The sequence below is a fragment of the Equus przewalskii genome, chromosome 24 (assembly GCF_037783145.1).
Source record: "Equus przewalskii isolate Varuska chromosome 24, EquPr2, whole genome shotgun sequence".
NCBI classification, from domain to species: domain Eukaryota; kingdom Metazoa; phylum Chordata; class Mammalia; order Perissodactyla; family Equidae; genus Equus; species Equus przewalskii.
In genome coordinates, this window is record NC_091854.1 from 26,908,193 (window position 1) to 26,922,761 (window position 14,569).

Genomic DNA, 14,569 nt, shown 5'->3' on the forward strand with positions numbered 1-14,569 from the left:
AGAATTCTGCCAACTGTGCTGGCAGTGAGGTTGGAATACGAGTTCACTCAAAAGACACTTTCAATACAATTAGAAATAAAAGGCCATGGCCACTCCTCTCAGACTGTATGACTAAGCAGCTTCCAAAGTAGAAGTCTTCAAGGTGTGGACTCTGACTTAATCAAGTCATGGCTGAATTCCTGTTCAACCACATAAAAACTATGCAAATCGGCGAGCACTTTGAGCTAATTTCCAGTTCACATGGCAACATGTCAAATCAGGATTAAATGAGATAACGTATGTAACACATTGAACATGGTGCCTGCCACACAGTTGGTGCTCAAAACTCAATTTGCATGAATCTTTTTTTTTTTAGTGAATCTTAATATTATTTAGTTCTCTGTGGTTTACTATATAGCCAATCACTTTAATTTCCAAATCTTATTTTGTTTTTATATTTAGCAAATGCAAATGTGCACCTGATGATGTACTACCTGGGGTTATAAAGACAGAACAAAAGAAATAATCTCCTGCGGTGTAATTATCAAGTTTAGAAAATGCATTTGCTTACCAGCTCACTGAACTCATTATTGCCTAGGTCAAGTCTTTCCAACTGGGCCAGTTTGTGCATCGACCTATAACAGATGGAGAAAAATACTATCGTGAGGCAGTGTATGACACATTGTTCCAGAAGACATTCCACCCACCCCCGTCAGCTTTACCTGGGTGTATAATGCAGAGAAATGAGGGTATTTTTCATCAAGAATTAAACTGCAAATATACAGTAATGTATGCACACTGCCACCTGAACACCTGTAGTAGCTTACCATGTTCCCAAATGCCAGTCTATGGTTGGAGTACAAGGCTGGCTGCTTAATGAAAACCTGGGAAGCTTGTTAAATATCTATACCAGAAGGAGGTGCAGGGTGGGGCTTCAAATCTATATTTTTAAGAATCACCTCAGGTTTGGGAACCAATGGATGAACCAAATTCTTAGTAAAGCATTCTAAAATCCCACAATATGGCCACAATGTCCTCATCAATCTTATCATTTTCTACTTCCCTAAGTGAACTTCTGTTACTCATTGTCTCCTGGACATATTGGCTTGAGTGCTGCTGTAGCTCTGAACAGCTGTAAACCCTTGGAGAAGAGTTAGAGGTACCCTAGCCCATCCCATGTGCCATCTGCATTTATCAAGCCATTCTTAAGTATAACATACAACATAAGAAAAGATAGTGTTTTTCTGAGTTTCAAGTTTTTTATGTCCCCACTGACCAGAATGCTGTCCTCAAGTCTTGACTAAACAGAAATTTTGGAGGCATTATTGACTCAAATCTTAGACATTTTAGTTCCTTCATCTTTAAAATGGTGTAGTAATTCTCTTATAGGGCTTTTATGAGCAGTAAATGAAATACTTCTGTAATCCAGACACTGTCAGGCACTCAGACATGCAAAAACATTTGTACTCTTTCTTTAACTCAGCAACTGTTATTGAAAGATTATTATGTGTTAGACAATCTTCTGGAGTCTGGGGTATAGTATTGAATAAAAGTAACAAAAATTCCTGCTCAAAAGGACTTTACATTCCAGTAGGGAAGAGAATTACAATAAATAAAATAATTAAGTAAAATAAAATAATACACTAAAGGTTATAAGCACTATGGAGAAAACCTAAACAGAAGAGGAAGATAGGAAGAATTCATATAACATGACTGCAATTTTTAATAGGGTGATCAGGAAAGGTGTTACCGAGAAGATGAAATTTGAGCCAAGGCTTAAAGGAAATGAAGGAGCATGCTAGCGCACAGATTCTAAAGCAAGGACATGTGGCTTGCTTGCAGACATCCTGGGTCACCAGTGTGGCTGAAGCAGAGTGAGGGAGAGGGGAGTAACACGATGATAATGGGGAGTTAGATAATATGGGTCTTATAGCCCAATGTAGAGACTTTGCCTTTGATTCTGAGCAAGATGGAGGGTCACTGAAAGGCTGTGATGAAGGGTACGACTGAAGTGACTTATTCTAAAAGGACATCTTTCATTGCAGGCTTGTAAACAGACTGAGGAGAACAACGCTAGAAACCAAGAGATCAGGCATGAGGCTAACGGAATAAGCCAAATGAGAAATGATGGGGGTTTGGAGCAGGGTGGTGGTAGTGGAGGTGGTGAGAAGCGGTTGGATTTTGGATGTATTTAAGATTAGAACTGAATGTTTTGTTGCTGAAGTGGCTGTGGGGAGGAGAAAGTAGAGTCAAATGTGACAAAGTGTGTTTTGGTCTGAGCAACTACAAGGATGAAGTTGCAACTGACTGATGGAGAAGACAGGGTGGGGCAGGGTGGGGTTGATCAGAGGTTTGATTTTAAATGTTCTCACCCCTGCCACCCCACCAAAGAGATAAATACCTGAGTTGATGGATGTGTTAATTAACGAGATGGAAAGAAGCCTTTCACAATGTATACATATATTAAATCATCACTATGTACACTTTAAGTATCCTACAATTTTATTTGTCAATTATACCTCTTACGGTTGACAGAAAAAAGAAATATTAAATTTGAAATTTCCATTTTAAAGTCAACTCAGATGTCAAGCAGGCAGTTATACACACAAGTCTGGAGTTCAGGGAAGAAGTCCAGGCAAGAGAGAGAACTTGAGCACGGTCAGCATAGAGGTGGCAGCAAGTTTCGAGAGTATGAAGTTATCAAGGGAGTGAGTGTAGATGAGAAGATAAGTCTAAAAGAGCATGACAACAAGCCAAAGAACAAGCTAGAGAAGTGACTAGGGACACAGGCGGAAAACCAGAAGAGTGTGGAGTCCCAGAAGCCAAGTGAAAAGGTGTTTTAAGGTGAAGGAAATGACAGATTGTGACAAAAACTGCCGATAGATCTGAGAACTGACCGCTTGATTTAACAACCTGGAGATTAGTGGTGACTTTGAGAAGATCAGCTTTCTGTTTTAAGCCTTTGCTAAAGCTCTTTTTTCCATTCAATATGACTTTACCTGTACATTTCTCAGTACTATTTATTCAATAACACAAATACATTGATTTCCTCATCTCTCTCCAGTTTTAGGGTTATCAGGTTACCCAATAGAGTAAATGCCATAGAAAATATATATGTAGGTTTCTAAGAGCACAGAGGAGATGTACTTTTTCAGCCTTGAGAAGTGGGAGTAAAAAACAGGAGGCCCTACTGTCACTTTACTTTGGTTTCGAGTAGTTGCTCAGGCTACAGAATTAGAAGAGATGGATTCTTTGGGAGGAAATGTCAAAGGGGTGAGTTGAAAGATATCATGGCCCATTCTAGGATCTGCAGGTTAGTAAGAACAATAAGAAATAAGGAAAATAGTAAGAAATAAGAAATAATCTGTAGGCTAGGGCCAGATCATCCACGTCAAGCCAAGGAGTTTGAGTTCAAAATCAATGGAACCTTTAAGATTTAGATAGGAAAAATATGTCAGATTTGTATTTTAGAAAGCGCACTTTGGCAGTCTGGAATGGTGTAGGAAATGGGGAGAGGACGTGCTAGCCAAGAGGCCAAAGAAAAGACTGTCCTGAAATCCATATGGGATATAATTGGGGCCAGAAATAAGACAATGGCAGTACGGATGATATGGTGGATATTATGAGAGATGCATTGGTGAAGACACAACTTGGTAATGATGATGACTGATTGGATGTGGGAGGGAAAGGAGAGGAAAGTATTAAAGATAGTTTCTGGATTGAGTAGCAGTGTAGGAATATTGGAATGGAATAAATCTAAGGTGAAGATAGGTTGGATGGAGTGAATTCTATTTTAACTACTATAGTGACTTTGAGGTGACTGTGAGAGACTCATACTAGGAGAAAATGTGTGTGTGTCTAGAGCTCAGGTAAAAGGTCTTGACTGGAAATAAAGATCTGAAAAATAAATAAGTGATGTTTCTTGTCTATTCCATCTGAAAATTCTCTCTCCTTTTTAACTCATACACCATTTAACTTCCTTCCATGATTTACTTGGCATTCACCACTTACTTTCTTGAATTGTTAGTTTTTCATATGTATATGCCTCCTTTCCCCAGACCTTAAAGTATGTTTCAAGGCTCCCAGAAGGGTTTGTGTGGGAGCACCACAGACCAAAGATGGTTATGAAACCTTGGTAAGAATTGTAAGGAGAACATCTGCCTTGTCTTTTGCCAAATCTATATGACTGAATAGATGCTTCTAGGGAAAGGGGTGTCAGTGGCTGGGCCCCACGAAGAGAGAATTAGATTTTCCTCTGAACCGGGGAATATTGAGGAGTGGCAGATTCTCTCAAACTTTGTTCCCAGCACATGCCCAACAAACAATGAACACCATAGCTTGGGGAGCCAAGAGGAAGGACCAAGTGACCAAACATGGCAAGTGAATGAGAAATGACCACAGGAGTAGCAGAGCCACTGGCATTTGACTTGTGTAGCCTTAGGCAAAAAAAATATTCTAGTGAGAATCACCATGAACTGAAGACCAGAAGACTTTCCACAATTTCCTGGATTCTATGAACTCTGCAGTTCTCACTAACCCCCAAAAGGGTATCATATAAACCTGAAATAGATTTTTTTTCTAGCCATAGTGGTTGAAGACCAAGACAACATTAATTTTGTTAAATAAAGAAATGAATGATATCTTGTACTTGTGTGTCCTAGAGCAAAGTTTACTAGTTATGTGATTTACCTTTTTTGTTGGCTAAATGTTAATAACTTCTTATATAATCCTTTGTGTGACAAGGTTTTCAGACTCCCTAAACACCCTGATCGTCTTTATCAATGCTTCTCTTCCAAATGGCCAGATCCAAATCTGGCACCCTTGTTTTTGTAAATAAAGCTTTACTGGTACACAGTCATGCCCATTTGTTAACATATTACCTATGGCTGTTTTCCACTGCAATGACAGAATTGAGTAATGAGACGGAGACCATATGGACCACAGAACCTGAAACATTTCCCATCTCTGAGGGCCATGGCGCACTCAGAATTGAACACTATTCTTTAGATGTGGGCTGACCAAGACAATGTATAAAGAAACCATTTCTTTTGTTTCTATTAGTGTAGTTTAACTTTGATTCTTTTTGGTGGAATAGATAGTCTCTATGTCACCTCTAAGCCTTTTTCTTTTCCCATCCTGGTCTTAGGCTACTGCTTTTGGAACATTTGGTTCATAAATTCATAAATTGATATCTTAAATTTATAACACAGCTTCCTATCATTCCTTTGCCATTCACTTGAATGGACATTTTTCCTTTTGCTTGTTCCTGAACAACAACAAAAAAGGCTTTCCTATGAGGTTTTCTAAACTATTTCCTGAAGCTTATTTAAGTACTGTTAAAATATCAATCAAAATGTCAAAATATGTTGTCTTCTATTTTAATTTTATCACTTTTCATTTTTATGATCCTAGTTTCCATCAATGTTTAATTGCTGTCACCAAATTTTCATTCCATCCTTAAAGTTTTACTTCTGTTTTGGGAATTATGGTTCCAATATGATTTCTTACATATCTTTAAAAAATTGTATTCTTATTTCTACTTTTTGAATATGCCATTCAATATCATTTCTTACATTTTACACCTTTCAAATTGACTGTCATTACTATAAGATTTTAGACAGTCTGGAATGCAGCCTATTGCTTTTCCTGTTCATGTGCTAGTGCTAAACTATAATCATTCTGCCAGATTGTCCAAAAAAAGTTCCTTTTAGATGAACCTATGTAAGAGGTTTTTAATTTCATCAGGATACAAACAAGTAAGACTTTGTCAGAAAAATAAAATAGAACTCATGGTATTTTTATGTTACTAGTGTTCTTTGTGAGCATTCATTCATTCACTTCTTATGGCTTCTTATGGCGGGCACTGTGTGGGCACTGGAGCTACAAAGATTTCTGGGAAGTAGGCTTTCTTAATTTTGGCACTATTGGCATGTTTGGACCTGTTCATTCTTTTTCATAGGGGCTTATTGTGTGCCTTGTAGGATGTTTAGCACATCCTACACAGTCTCTACCCGGAAAGACTTATTTTCTAAATGGGAATGACTTTTAAATGAATAATTACTTCACAGGGTGATAAGCGCTAGGATGAAAACATGTATAGGTTGCCATAGGAGCACAGAAGAAGGAACACCTAACAGTTCAGTGATTATGGAAAACTTTAAGAAGAGGTGACATCTGAGCTGGGTTTTAGAGAACCTTTCAAATGAATCAAACATATTTGCACATGTGACAAGAAACAATGAAAATACTAAAAAAGTACATCTGAAGCTGAGGTTTTTTCTGAGACTGCAGCTTAAATCCACAATGCTAACACATATCTTTAAAGGATGTAAAAGTGAAGAAACTCTAAAAATTCCCATTAGAGTTTATTGCCCTACCCTCATGGTTGGATAAGGGGACTTCTGGGATGCAGCTATCTTGTGCACTGCAGGATGTTTGTCAGCATCCAAGGCCTCTACCCACCAAATATCAGTAGCACTCTGCAGTTTTCACAACCAAAATGTCTCCAGACATTGTCAAATGTCTCCTGGGTTGGGGTTGGGGACAAAATTGCCTCTAGTTGAGATCTACTGTGCTAGAGGAATACTTCAGGCCTTTATCTCCTCTCTTTACTGTCTAGTTGGAGGGTGAGCATCTTATTCCATTTGTTTCCCTCCTCACTCTATTTGGCGGGTTCCCATGTGGCCTGTCCTTACGCAATTTGAGCCAGCCTGCTTGAGGGATGCGCTCACTTGCCTCTGCTCCTCACTCTTTACAGTAAACACATGTGGGTCTGAGGCCCATCTCTCCGTCCCTACCTGGGAATCCAACTAGTGTGAATTCCCCTTACAAATGGCTAGCCTTTAAGATATGATCACCACCAGAGGTCAGGGAGCCGATATCAGGACTTGGGCACAAGTTTGGGCCACATTCTTCATCAGTAATGCTGGTAATTTGATCTTCATCTTGCTGATTATTTAGATTCATTTGTAAGTTCACCTAGTTATACAAAGGAACAAGTTCTAATGAAATTTGCTTGTATTTAATGATGTTTACCAACTTATGGTTATATTCACATGTAAAAATTGTAGAAATGCGTAAAATTTCTATGATTGTTACTTTTATCCTTGCTGTTTCTCCTCCTATAATGTTCTTTCTGTAAATCTTCTCGGAGCTGGCTCCTTTTCCTCAACTCAGCTCTTATGTCTCCTCTTCATATCCCCACTGCCCAAAATAAAGTCTCATTCCCATCTTCACTTCATATATTACTGTTTCATTCTCTTCTTAATACTTACCATTGAAATATTTAATTTAATATTTTTATTTATTTCATTAAATATTTGATACTGAAAAATTAAAATATATTTTGTTTGTTTGCTAATTATTTCTCCCCTACTAGACTGAAGCTTCATGAGAGCAAGTAACTTGTCAATCTTATAAATAGCTTCTCAATCAGTGCTTGTTTAACGAAGATATTCATACGTGCATGAATGAATGATTCTTTACCAATGAGAAGTGTGAATTCTAGAATATTTACAAAGACAAACTTCTCAATTTTTATCAGGCATCTACAATTAATTAACAGTTGCCAAGGAAGCAGCTACAATTAATTAACAGCTGCCAAGGAGATGTCCTGATAGGCCTGTTTTAATGAATACTGTAATGAACATACATTAGCTTACTTATTGTGGACTATGCATGATGATAAAGGCAGATAAGGCTGAGGCTCGCCAGTCCCTGGATATCTAAATCTTGTGTTAAGTTGACTTCCTGACATTTCCAATAATAGGTTTTTAAAAAATTCAAATAACAAAAGAAATATTAGGTGAAATATTTAGGTAAATTTTTCACTTCTTCGGATATCTGAAATATAGCAACAAAACTATGAATGTAGAGTCGTTAAGGGCATATTCAGACCACCTGGGTGTGAATCCCAATTCTACCACTCACTAGCTGTTTGACATTAAACCAGTTAAAGAACATCTTTGCACCCCAGTTTTCTCATCTGTAACATGGGGATGATAATAAGAATCCTTACATCATAGAGCTATTTTGATGATTAAAACAGTCAATACAGGTAAAGCACATAACTGGTGCCTGACAAATGGTAAGTGCTCTTTAAGAATTAGCTGTTAAAATACCTAGAGACAGATTTCAGAGTTGGAAATAACTTAAGAGGTTATCTAGGCCAGAGTTTCCTGAAGTTTTCCGAAGGACTTACAGGTGTTGCATGATTTAAAAAAATTTCAAATGGCCAGTAGATTTTGGAAAATCTTGCTTAAAAAAATGTTAAATAGGTTTCTTCTTGGCAGGACTTCTCAGATAAAATACACAAATGTTCATTGTGATTCTCTAACAGATGGAAATAGTTTAGACTATTTCCTGTTTATGTAACTAAAAACATTTTGCTTTTCTTCCTTATAGGACATTTCTTAGACTAGGAGAACACTCTGAAGAACTTTTCGCAGGTGACGAAATGGAGTTCTTGTCCCTCCCAGTCCATGGAAGCATGGATACACTTAGGCCATGAAAGCAAAGGTCTAGGTGTAGTTAAGTATTCTATTACGAGTATTTACATTAGATCAGATCATCCTCATTTGTCTGCTTGAAACTCTGGCCTGCCAGGCTCTGCACCTCAGTTCCCAATACTCACTTCAGCCTCTGCTTGCATTTATGACTGCTTTGGATGTGGTTCCCTGGCTCGACTTTTACATTCCCCTTTAAGACCCCATTGATCTTGCCATTTGGCCTCACGCACTGCAACCTCAGTAAAGGGAATTGCTTGCTTCTTACTAGTGGAGAATTGGTGACTTGCTCAAGGTCACACAGAAAGTCAGTGACAAGGCTGACATAAGATCATCTCTTTTCCCAGCAGTGGCTAATCATCTAAATCTGGCCTGAATGGTTTCGCTTGACCATTGCTTAAATATGGAAGGAATTCATGACAAGTATCCGCTCTATAGCTCACTATAGACTATGCCAGAGGCCAGTACACTTTCTGTAAAGGGATAGATAGAAAGTGTTTAGGGCTCTGTGGTCCACACGATCTCTGTCTCAACTACTCAATTCTGCCACTGTAGTGCAAAAGTAGCCATAGATGATATGCTAACAAATAGACATGGCTGTGTTCCAATAAACCTTTATTTACAAAAACAGTGGACCATAAGCCATAGTTTTCCAATCCCTGGTCTACATCAGTCCCTAAAATCTTACATCTAGATGGCTCTATGGGTTTATGATATAAACCTGGCCCCCAAGAATATTTAAGTTTTCAAACACTTGAATCCAGATATGACAGATAAATTAAGGACTGAGAATATTTATTATTAGGTGATTGCCACTAGATTATTTATATTTATGTACTATCTGAAATTCTCATTTCTTAGGGTATATGTTACTGGAATCCAGGTACATTTGTTCTTAATACTGTCATTTGATTGTATTTATGAAAATTAAGTCCTTTCTAGCATGCCATTACTTTATGGCATTTATCCAATTACAAATCTAGAAAAAGGTTCCAGTTGGAGCAATGACAGAAAAATAATGCAATATCTTGGTGCATCTGTCACTTTGACAAAATTATACAATCTGTGATTTTCTTTCATCAGATGCAGAAGTTTTATTTATTTAAATGGACAGTTACCTCTACAGCCACACGAAGTTGGCAGCACTGTTGCTTCTCCATAAATTCCCAGTGCAGTAACTTGGGTTTGCTGACTCTCACAGGATTCTGCAAATTTTTGGCATGGGCTTATGCATCCCAGCTTTTAACTTGTCTTTCAAACGTGCTCAAACACTCTCTCATTAGTGCTATTCATGGCACAAGGAGAGGAAAACTCCCCTCAGTTGTTACCATCTGATGTTTCTCTCTTACTGAAACTTAGAGAAAGAACAAACTATTTTTTCACTTTACTTAACTGTGTCCTATGTTCAATGGATATTTGCATTTTATAATTTAGACCTACCAATTTTACCACATTATCATGTTCTTCCTTTGCTTATAGTCTGTGTTCAAATGAATCTTTTATTATAAATTTTTTGAAATAAATCATTCCTTACAACACAGGTACTAAAGACAAGAAAGCCCAGGAATTGACATTACTTAAAAATGCAACAACTGGCATACCTCATTTCGAAGAAACATAAACTTATTACCTTTAAAAACCAGGAAAAATTAAAAATCTAGTGTCCAATGACAGATATAACGTAATTTCTATGATCAAATGTTTTATACAAACATTCTCCCTTGATTATTACTATATCTTAAACCAATGTCACAGCTACGATGTTTATGTACTCTCCATCATTTCAATTCAATTTCCCCTAGGAACAACAACACCAAAAAGCTAAACTGACTTCTTGGCATCTTCCAGAAAGATATGTAACCAAACTATACACCTATTATTTCATCAAAGAATATTGAAAGACAATTTTTTAGATCAGTTTGTTGATGCTTCTCAATTAAGATGTTCCTCCTTGTAGTCTTTAAACTAGAATAAACATTTAAAATATATAACTTACATCAAGCTGTCATATATTTTGAGTATTTCCTTAGGAAATATTTTTTCCTTTTAAATATTCAACATTTAAAAGTTTAAGCTGATTTTGTGATGTCTTATGGGAAAAATTTTCTTTCCTATAATTACTTATCTTTAATTTCACATAAAACGTGAAAAACAGATTCTGTACGAAGAAACAAATTCACAAATAACCTTTCAAGAGTATCTTTAGTTTATATAGTAAGGTATAGTCATCAAATGACATAGATTAAAGTGTAAAATTGAACCTTAAGAACAGTAACTGGTTAAAAGACAAATTATGCTCTACTCCTTCTAATGAAAGGTTTAATTATATTGAGGAGAAGCCTGAATTTCATCTCTCTCTCTAGTCTTCTTGGGTTTAAAACCAGAACCAATTGTTCATTCACTCTATACATGAATTTCCCACTGGCCCCAAATTATTGTGGATTCCTAACTCACAATGATGTGGCAAAGATATAACAGTACTTTGAAGACTTTTTGAGCTTTTTGTGGGGGAAAAGGTGCCACATAAGCATGAACTACGACAATTATCTCTGCGGATGGCTACACTGCAGAAACGGAAGCTCCTAGCTTGCACTGCAGCAGCCCAATCAAAAGGTTATAAGAAACATAATATAAGAAAAATAATCAGATGCTCATTTTCACTGTACTATTGCAACTTCTATTCTATCCTCATGAAGAGATTCTGAATACTACTGAAAAATACTTAGGCAGAGTTAAGCCATTCTGTAATTCCTGGAGATAACCGAGCAGGAGACAGCAACAACATGTCCCTTTCCTAAGAAATTCCTTTAACAGATATGCTCACATTCACACCACAGGCTCATTACTGCCCAGCTATACTTGATACAAAAACTTATTACTTGTTACACTGAGCTTTCTAAATATTAATTCATGCACTTTTGAGTAGATCTGGCCTCAGATTGTTGATACTCTAACTGGTGTGTAATGCAGATGCAGCTCTGTGACTAAGATGTCAGAGAATTTGAACTTTAGAGGATAAAGGCCTTTGAAAGGAATCTGCCAGGGTAGCCATGGCTAGTTTTCCAGGGAACTGTCATTTCCTCCCCTTTTCTTTCTCAGCAGGAGTACCTTCCCTGCATCAGAGACTAGAAATGCTGAACAGTCACTAGGCAAACCTCCTTTGCAGCTAGGACTTGAGCATATAACTCAGTTCTGGCCTCTAGAACAAGAAGAGGAATCTGCTGGGGGAGATTCTGAGAAAGATTTTCCTCTCTGATTAAAAAGAGAGAGGGAGGCATGAGAATCTATTTCCACGTTCTCCTTTCTTCCTCTTTTTTCCCTGGTAGTAGGAGAATGTGATGTGTGGAGTTGCAGCAGACACTGTGCAATCATGAGGTAACAAGTCCAAGGATGAAAGCCCACATGCTGGGGATAGCAGTATAGACAAATAGAAAAAAAACCCAGGCTTTTGATAAAATCATTAAGCTATTGAACCGTTAACTCTGGAACTGCTTACCTTGAGACTTTGTAATGAGCAACAATGTACCTACTATTTAAAAAGTTACCTTTACTCAGAATTCTATTTCTCATAGCAAAAACATACTTCCTAATATACTCATTCTACTGAGCTATTAGGTACCTATAAGAATGTCACATGGTTTGTTGGTGGCAGACCTAAAGCAAAACTAGAGGTCTTTTAAGTACCAAAAGAGTCTGATACATTACACATTTATTAAATTCCTGATTTAATAATTTGGGTTATGGTAAATTTTAGGCAAAATTATAAAAGAAGTAAAAGACAAATAACTTTAACACTTTTGTTGTTGATTAGAACAAATTATTTTGATAATACTAAGCAAAGAAAAACATTTTACTACTTAATTAAATTAAGTACATGGGTGCTTTGGGGATCATAAGTGATAAAACACATTTTAAATAAGTTAAAAAGAAACAGGTTTTACCTAATGAGAAGGTAAAAATGAGGAGACAAAGGAATATGTTACAAATAAGGGAACAGGGCAAATCCTCAGAAAAAGAACAAAGAGAAACAGAGACAAACTCTCTACCTGACAAAGAGTACAAACGAAGAGTCATAAGGATGCTCACAGATCTCGGGAGAAGAATGGATGAACTCAGTGAAAACTTCAAAAAAGAATCAGAAAATATAAAAAAGAACCAATCAGAAACGAAGAATACAATACTGGAAATGAAAAATTCACTTAATGGACTCAAAAGCAGAGTACATGATACAGAAGAACAGATCAGTCAGCAGGATGAAAGACTACAGGTAATCATCCAAGATGAACAGATAAAAGAAAAAAGAATTAAAAAGAAGGAGGACACTCTAAGGGACTCTGGGATAACATCAAGTGCACTAACTTCCGTATTATAGGTGTCCCAGAAGGAGAAGAGAGAAAGGGGCAGAGAATCTATTTGAAGAAATAATAGCTGAAAACTTTCCTAATCTAGGAAGGAAACAGACATCCAGGTACAGGAAGCACAGAGAGCATCAAACAAGATGAATCCAAAGAGGCCCACACCAAGACACATTATAATTAAAATGTCAAGAATTAAAGAAAAAGAGAATCTTAAAAGCTGCAAGAGAAAGGCAACAAGTTACATACAAAGGAAACCCCATAAGGCTATCAGCTGACTTCTAAGCAGAAACCTTACAGGCTAGAAGGGAGTGGCATGATATATTCAAAGTGCTGGAAGGAAAAAACCTATAGCTAAGAATACTCTACTCAGTAAGGTTATCATTCAGAATGGAAGGAGAGAGAAACAGTTTTCCAGACAAGCAAAAACTAAGGGAGCTTATAACCAATAAACAGGCCTTACAAGAAATGCTAAAGGGACTTATTTAAGTGGAAAAGAGAAGACCACAAATAGGAATAAGAAAATTACCCACAAAAGCCCCCAAGAAAAAACAATAAAATCACTGGTAAAGGCAAATGTACTGTAAAAGGAGCAGATCAACCACCTATGAAGCAAATATGAAGGTCAAATGACAAAAGTACTAAAATTTCTTATGTCCATGATAAGAGGGTAATGGATACACATGCACAAAAAAGAGGTTAAATATGAGATCAAAAAGAAAATGTGGGAGGAGGGGAGTAAAAGAGTAGAGCTTTTAGCAAGAGATCAAACTTAAGAGACCATCAACTTAATACAGATTGCTATATACATAGGTTATTATATATGAACCTCATGGCAATCACAAACCAGAAACCTAGAATAAATAAACAAAAAATTGAGAACCCAAAGGAAAGAAAGAGGAACCAGAAATAATACTAAAGAAAGCCATCAAACCACAATGGAAGAGAGTAAGAGAAGAAAAAAGGAACAGAGAATAACTACTGAAAACACTCAGAAAAAAAGTAACAAAATGGTAATAAGTACATACTTATCAATAGCTACTTTAAATGTTTTGATTGGACTAAATGCTCCAATCAAAAGACAGGGATTGGATAACAAAACAAGACCCATATATATGCTACATGCAAGAGACACACTTCAGACATAAAGAGACTGACAAATTGCAAGTGAAGGGATTGAAAAAGATACTCTATGCAAATGACAATTAAAAAAAAGCTGGATAGCAACACTTATCTAAGACAAAATAGACTTTAAAACAAAAACTGCAACATGACACAAAGAAGGGTGCTACATAATGATAAAGGGAGCAATACAAAAAGCAGGTATAACACTTGTAAATATTTATGCACCCAACACAGAAGCACCTAAATATATAAAGCAATTATTAACAGACATAAAAGGAGAAATAGACAGTAACAGTAGGGGCCTTTAACACTCCACTTACACCAATGGATAGATCATCCAAACAGAAGATCAATAAGGAAACATTGGCCTTAAATAACACACTACACCACATAGACTTACAGAACATTCCATTCAAAAACCATAGAATACACATTCTTTTCAAATTCACATGGAACATTCGCCAAGATAGATAACATATTAGGCCACAAAACAAGTCTCAATAAATTTAAGAACTTTAAAATAATACCAAAAATCTTTCCTGACCACAACAGTATGAAACTAGAAATCAACTACAGGGAGAAAATGGGAGAAGCCACAAATCTGTG

At 36.7% G+C, this 14,569-nt stretch overlaps 1 protein-coding gene across 7 annotated transcripts in view; it reads right to left on the reverse strand.

Moving 5' to 3' along the window:
• LRRC7 (leucine rich repeat containing 7) overlaps positions 1-14,569 on the reverse strand; it is a 492,999-nt gene that overhangs the window by 161,234 nt on the left and 317,196 nt on the right. For all 7 annotated transcript variants that reach the window (XM_070592305.1, XM_070592302.1, XM_070592303.1 and 4 more), the window contains one exon: positions 551-614. In XM_070592305.1, coding sequence (XP_070448406.1) covers positions 551-614 — 64 coding nt within the window. The remainder of the gene's footprint in view (positions 1-550; positions 615-14,569) is intronic.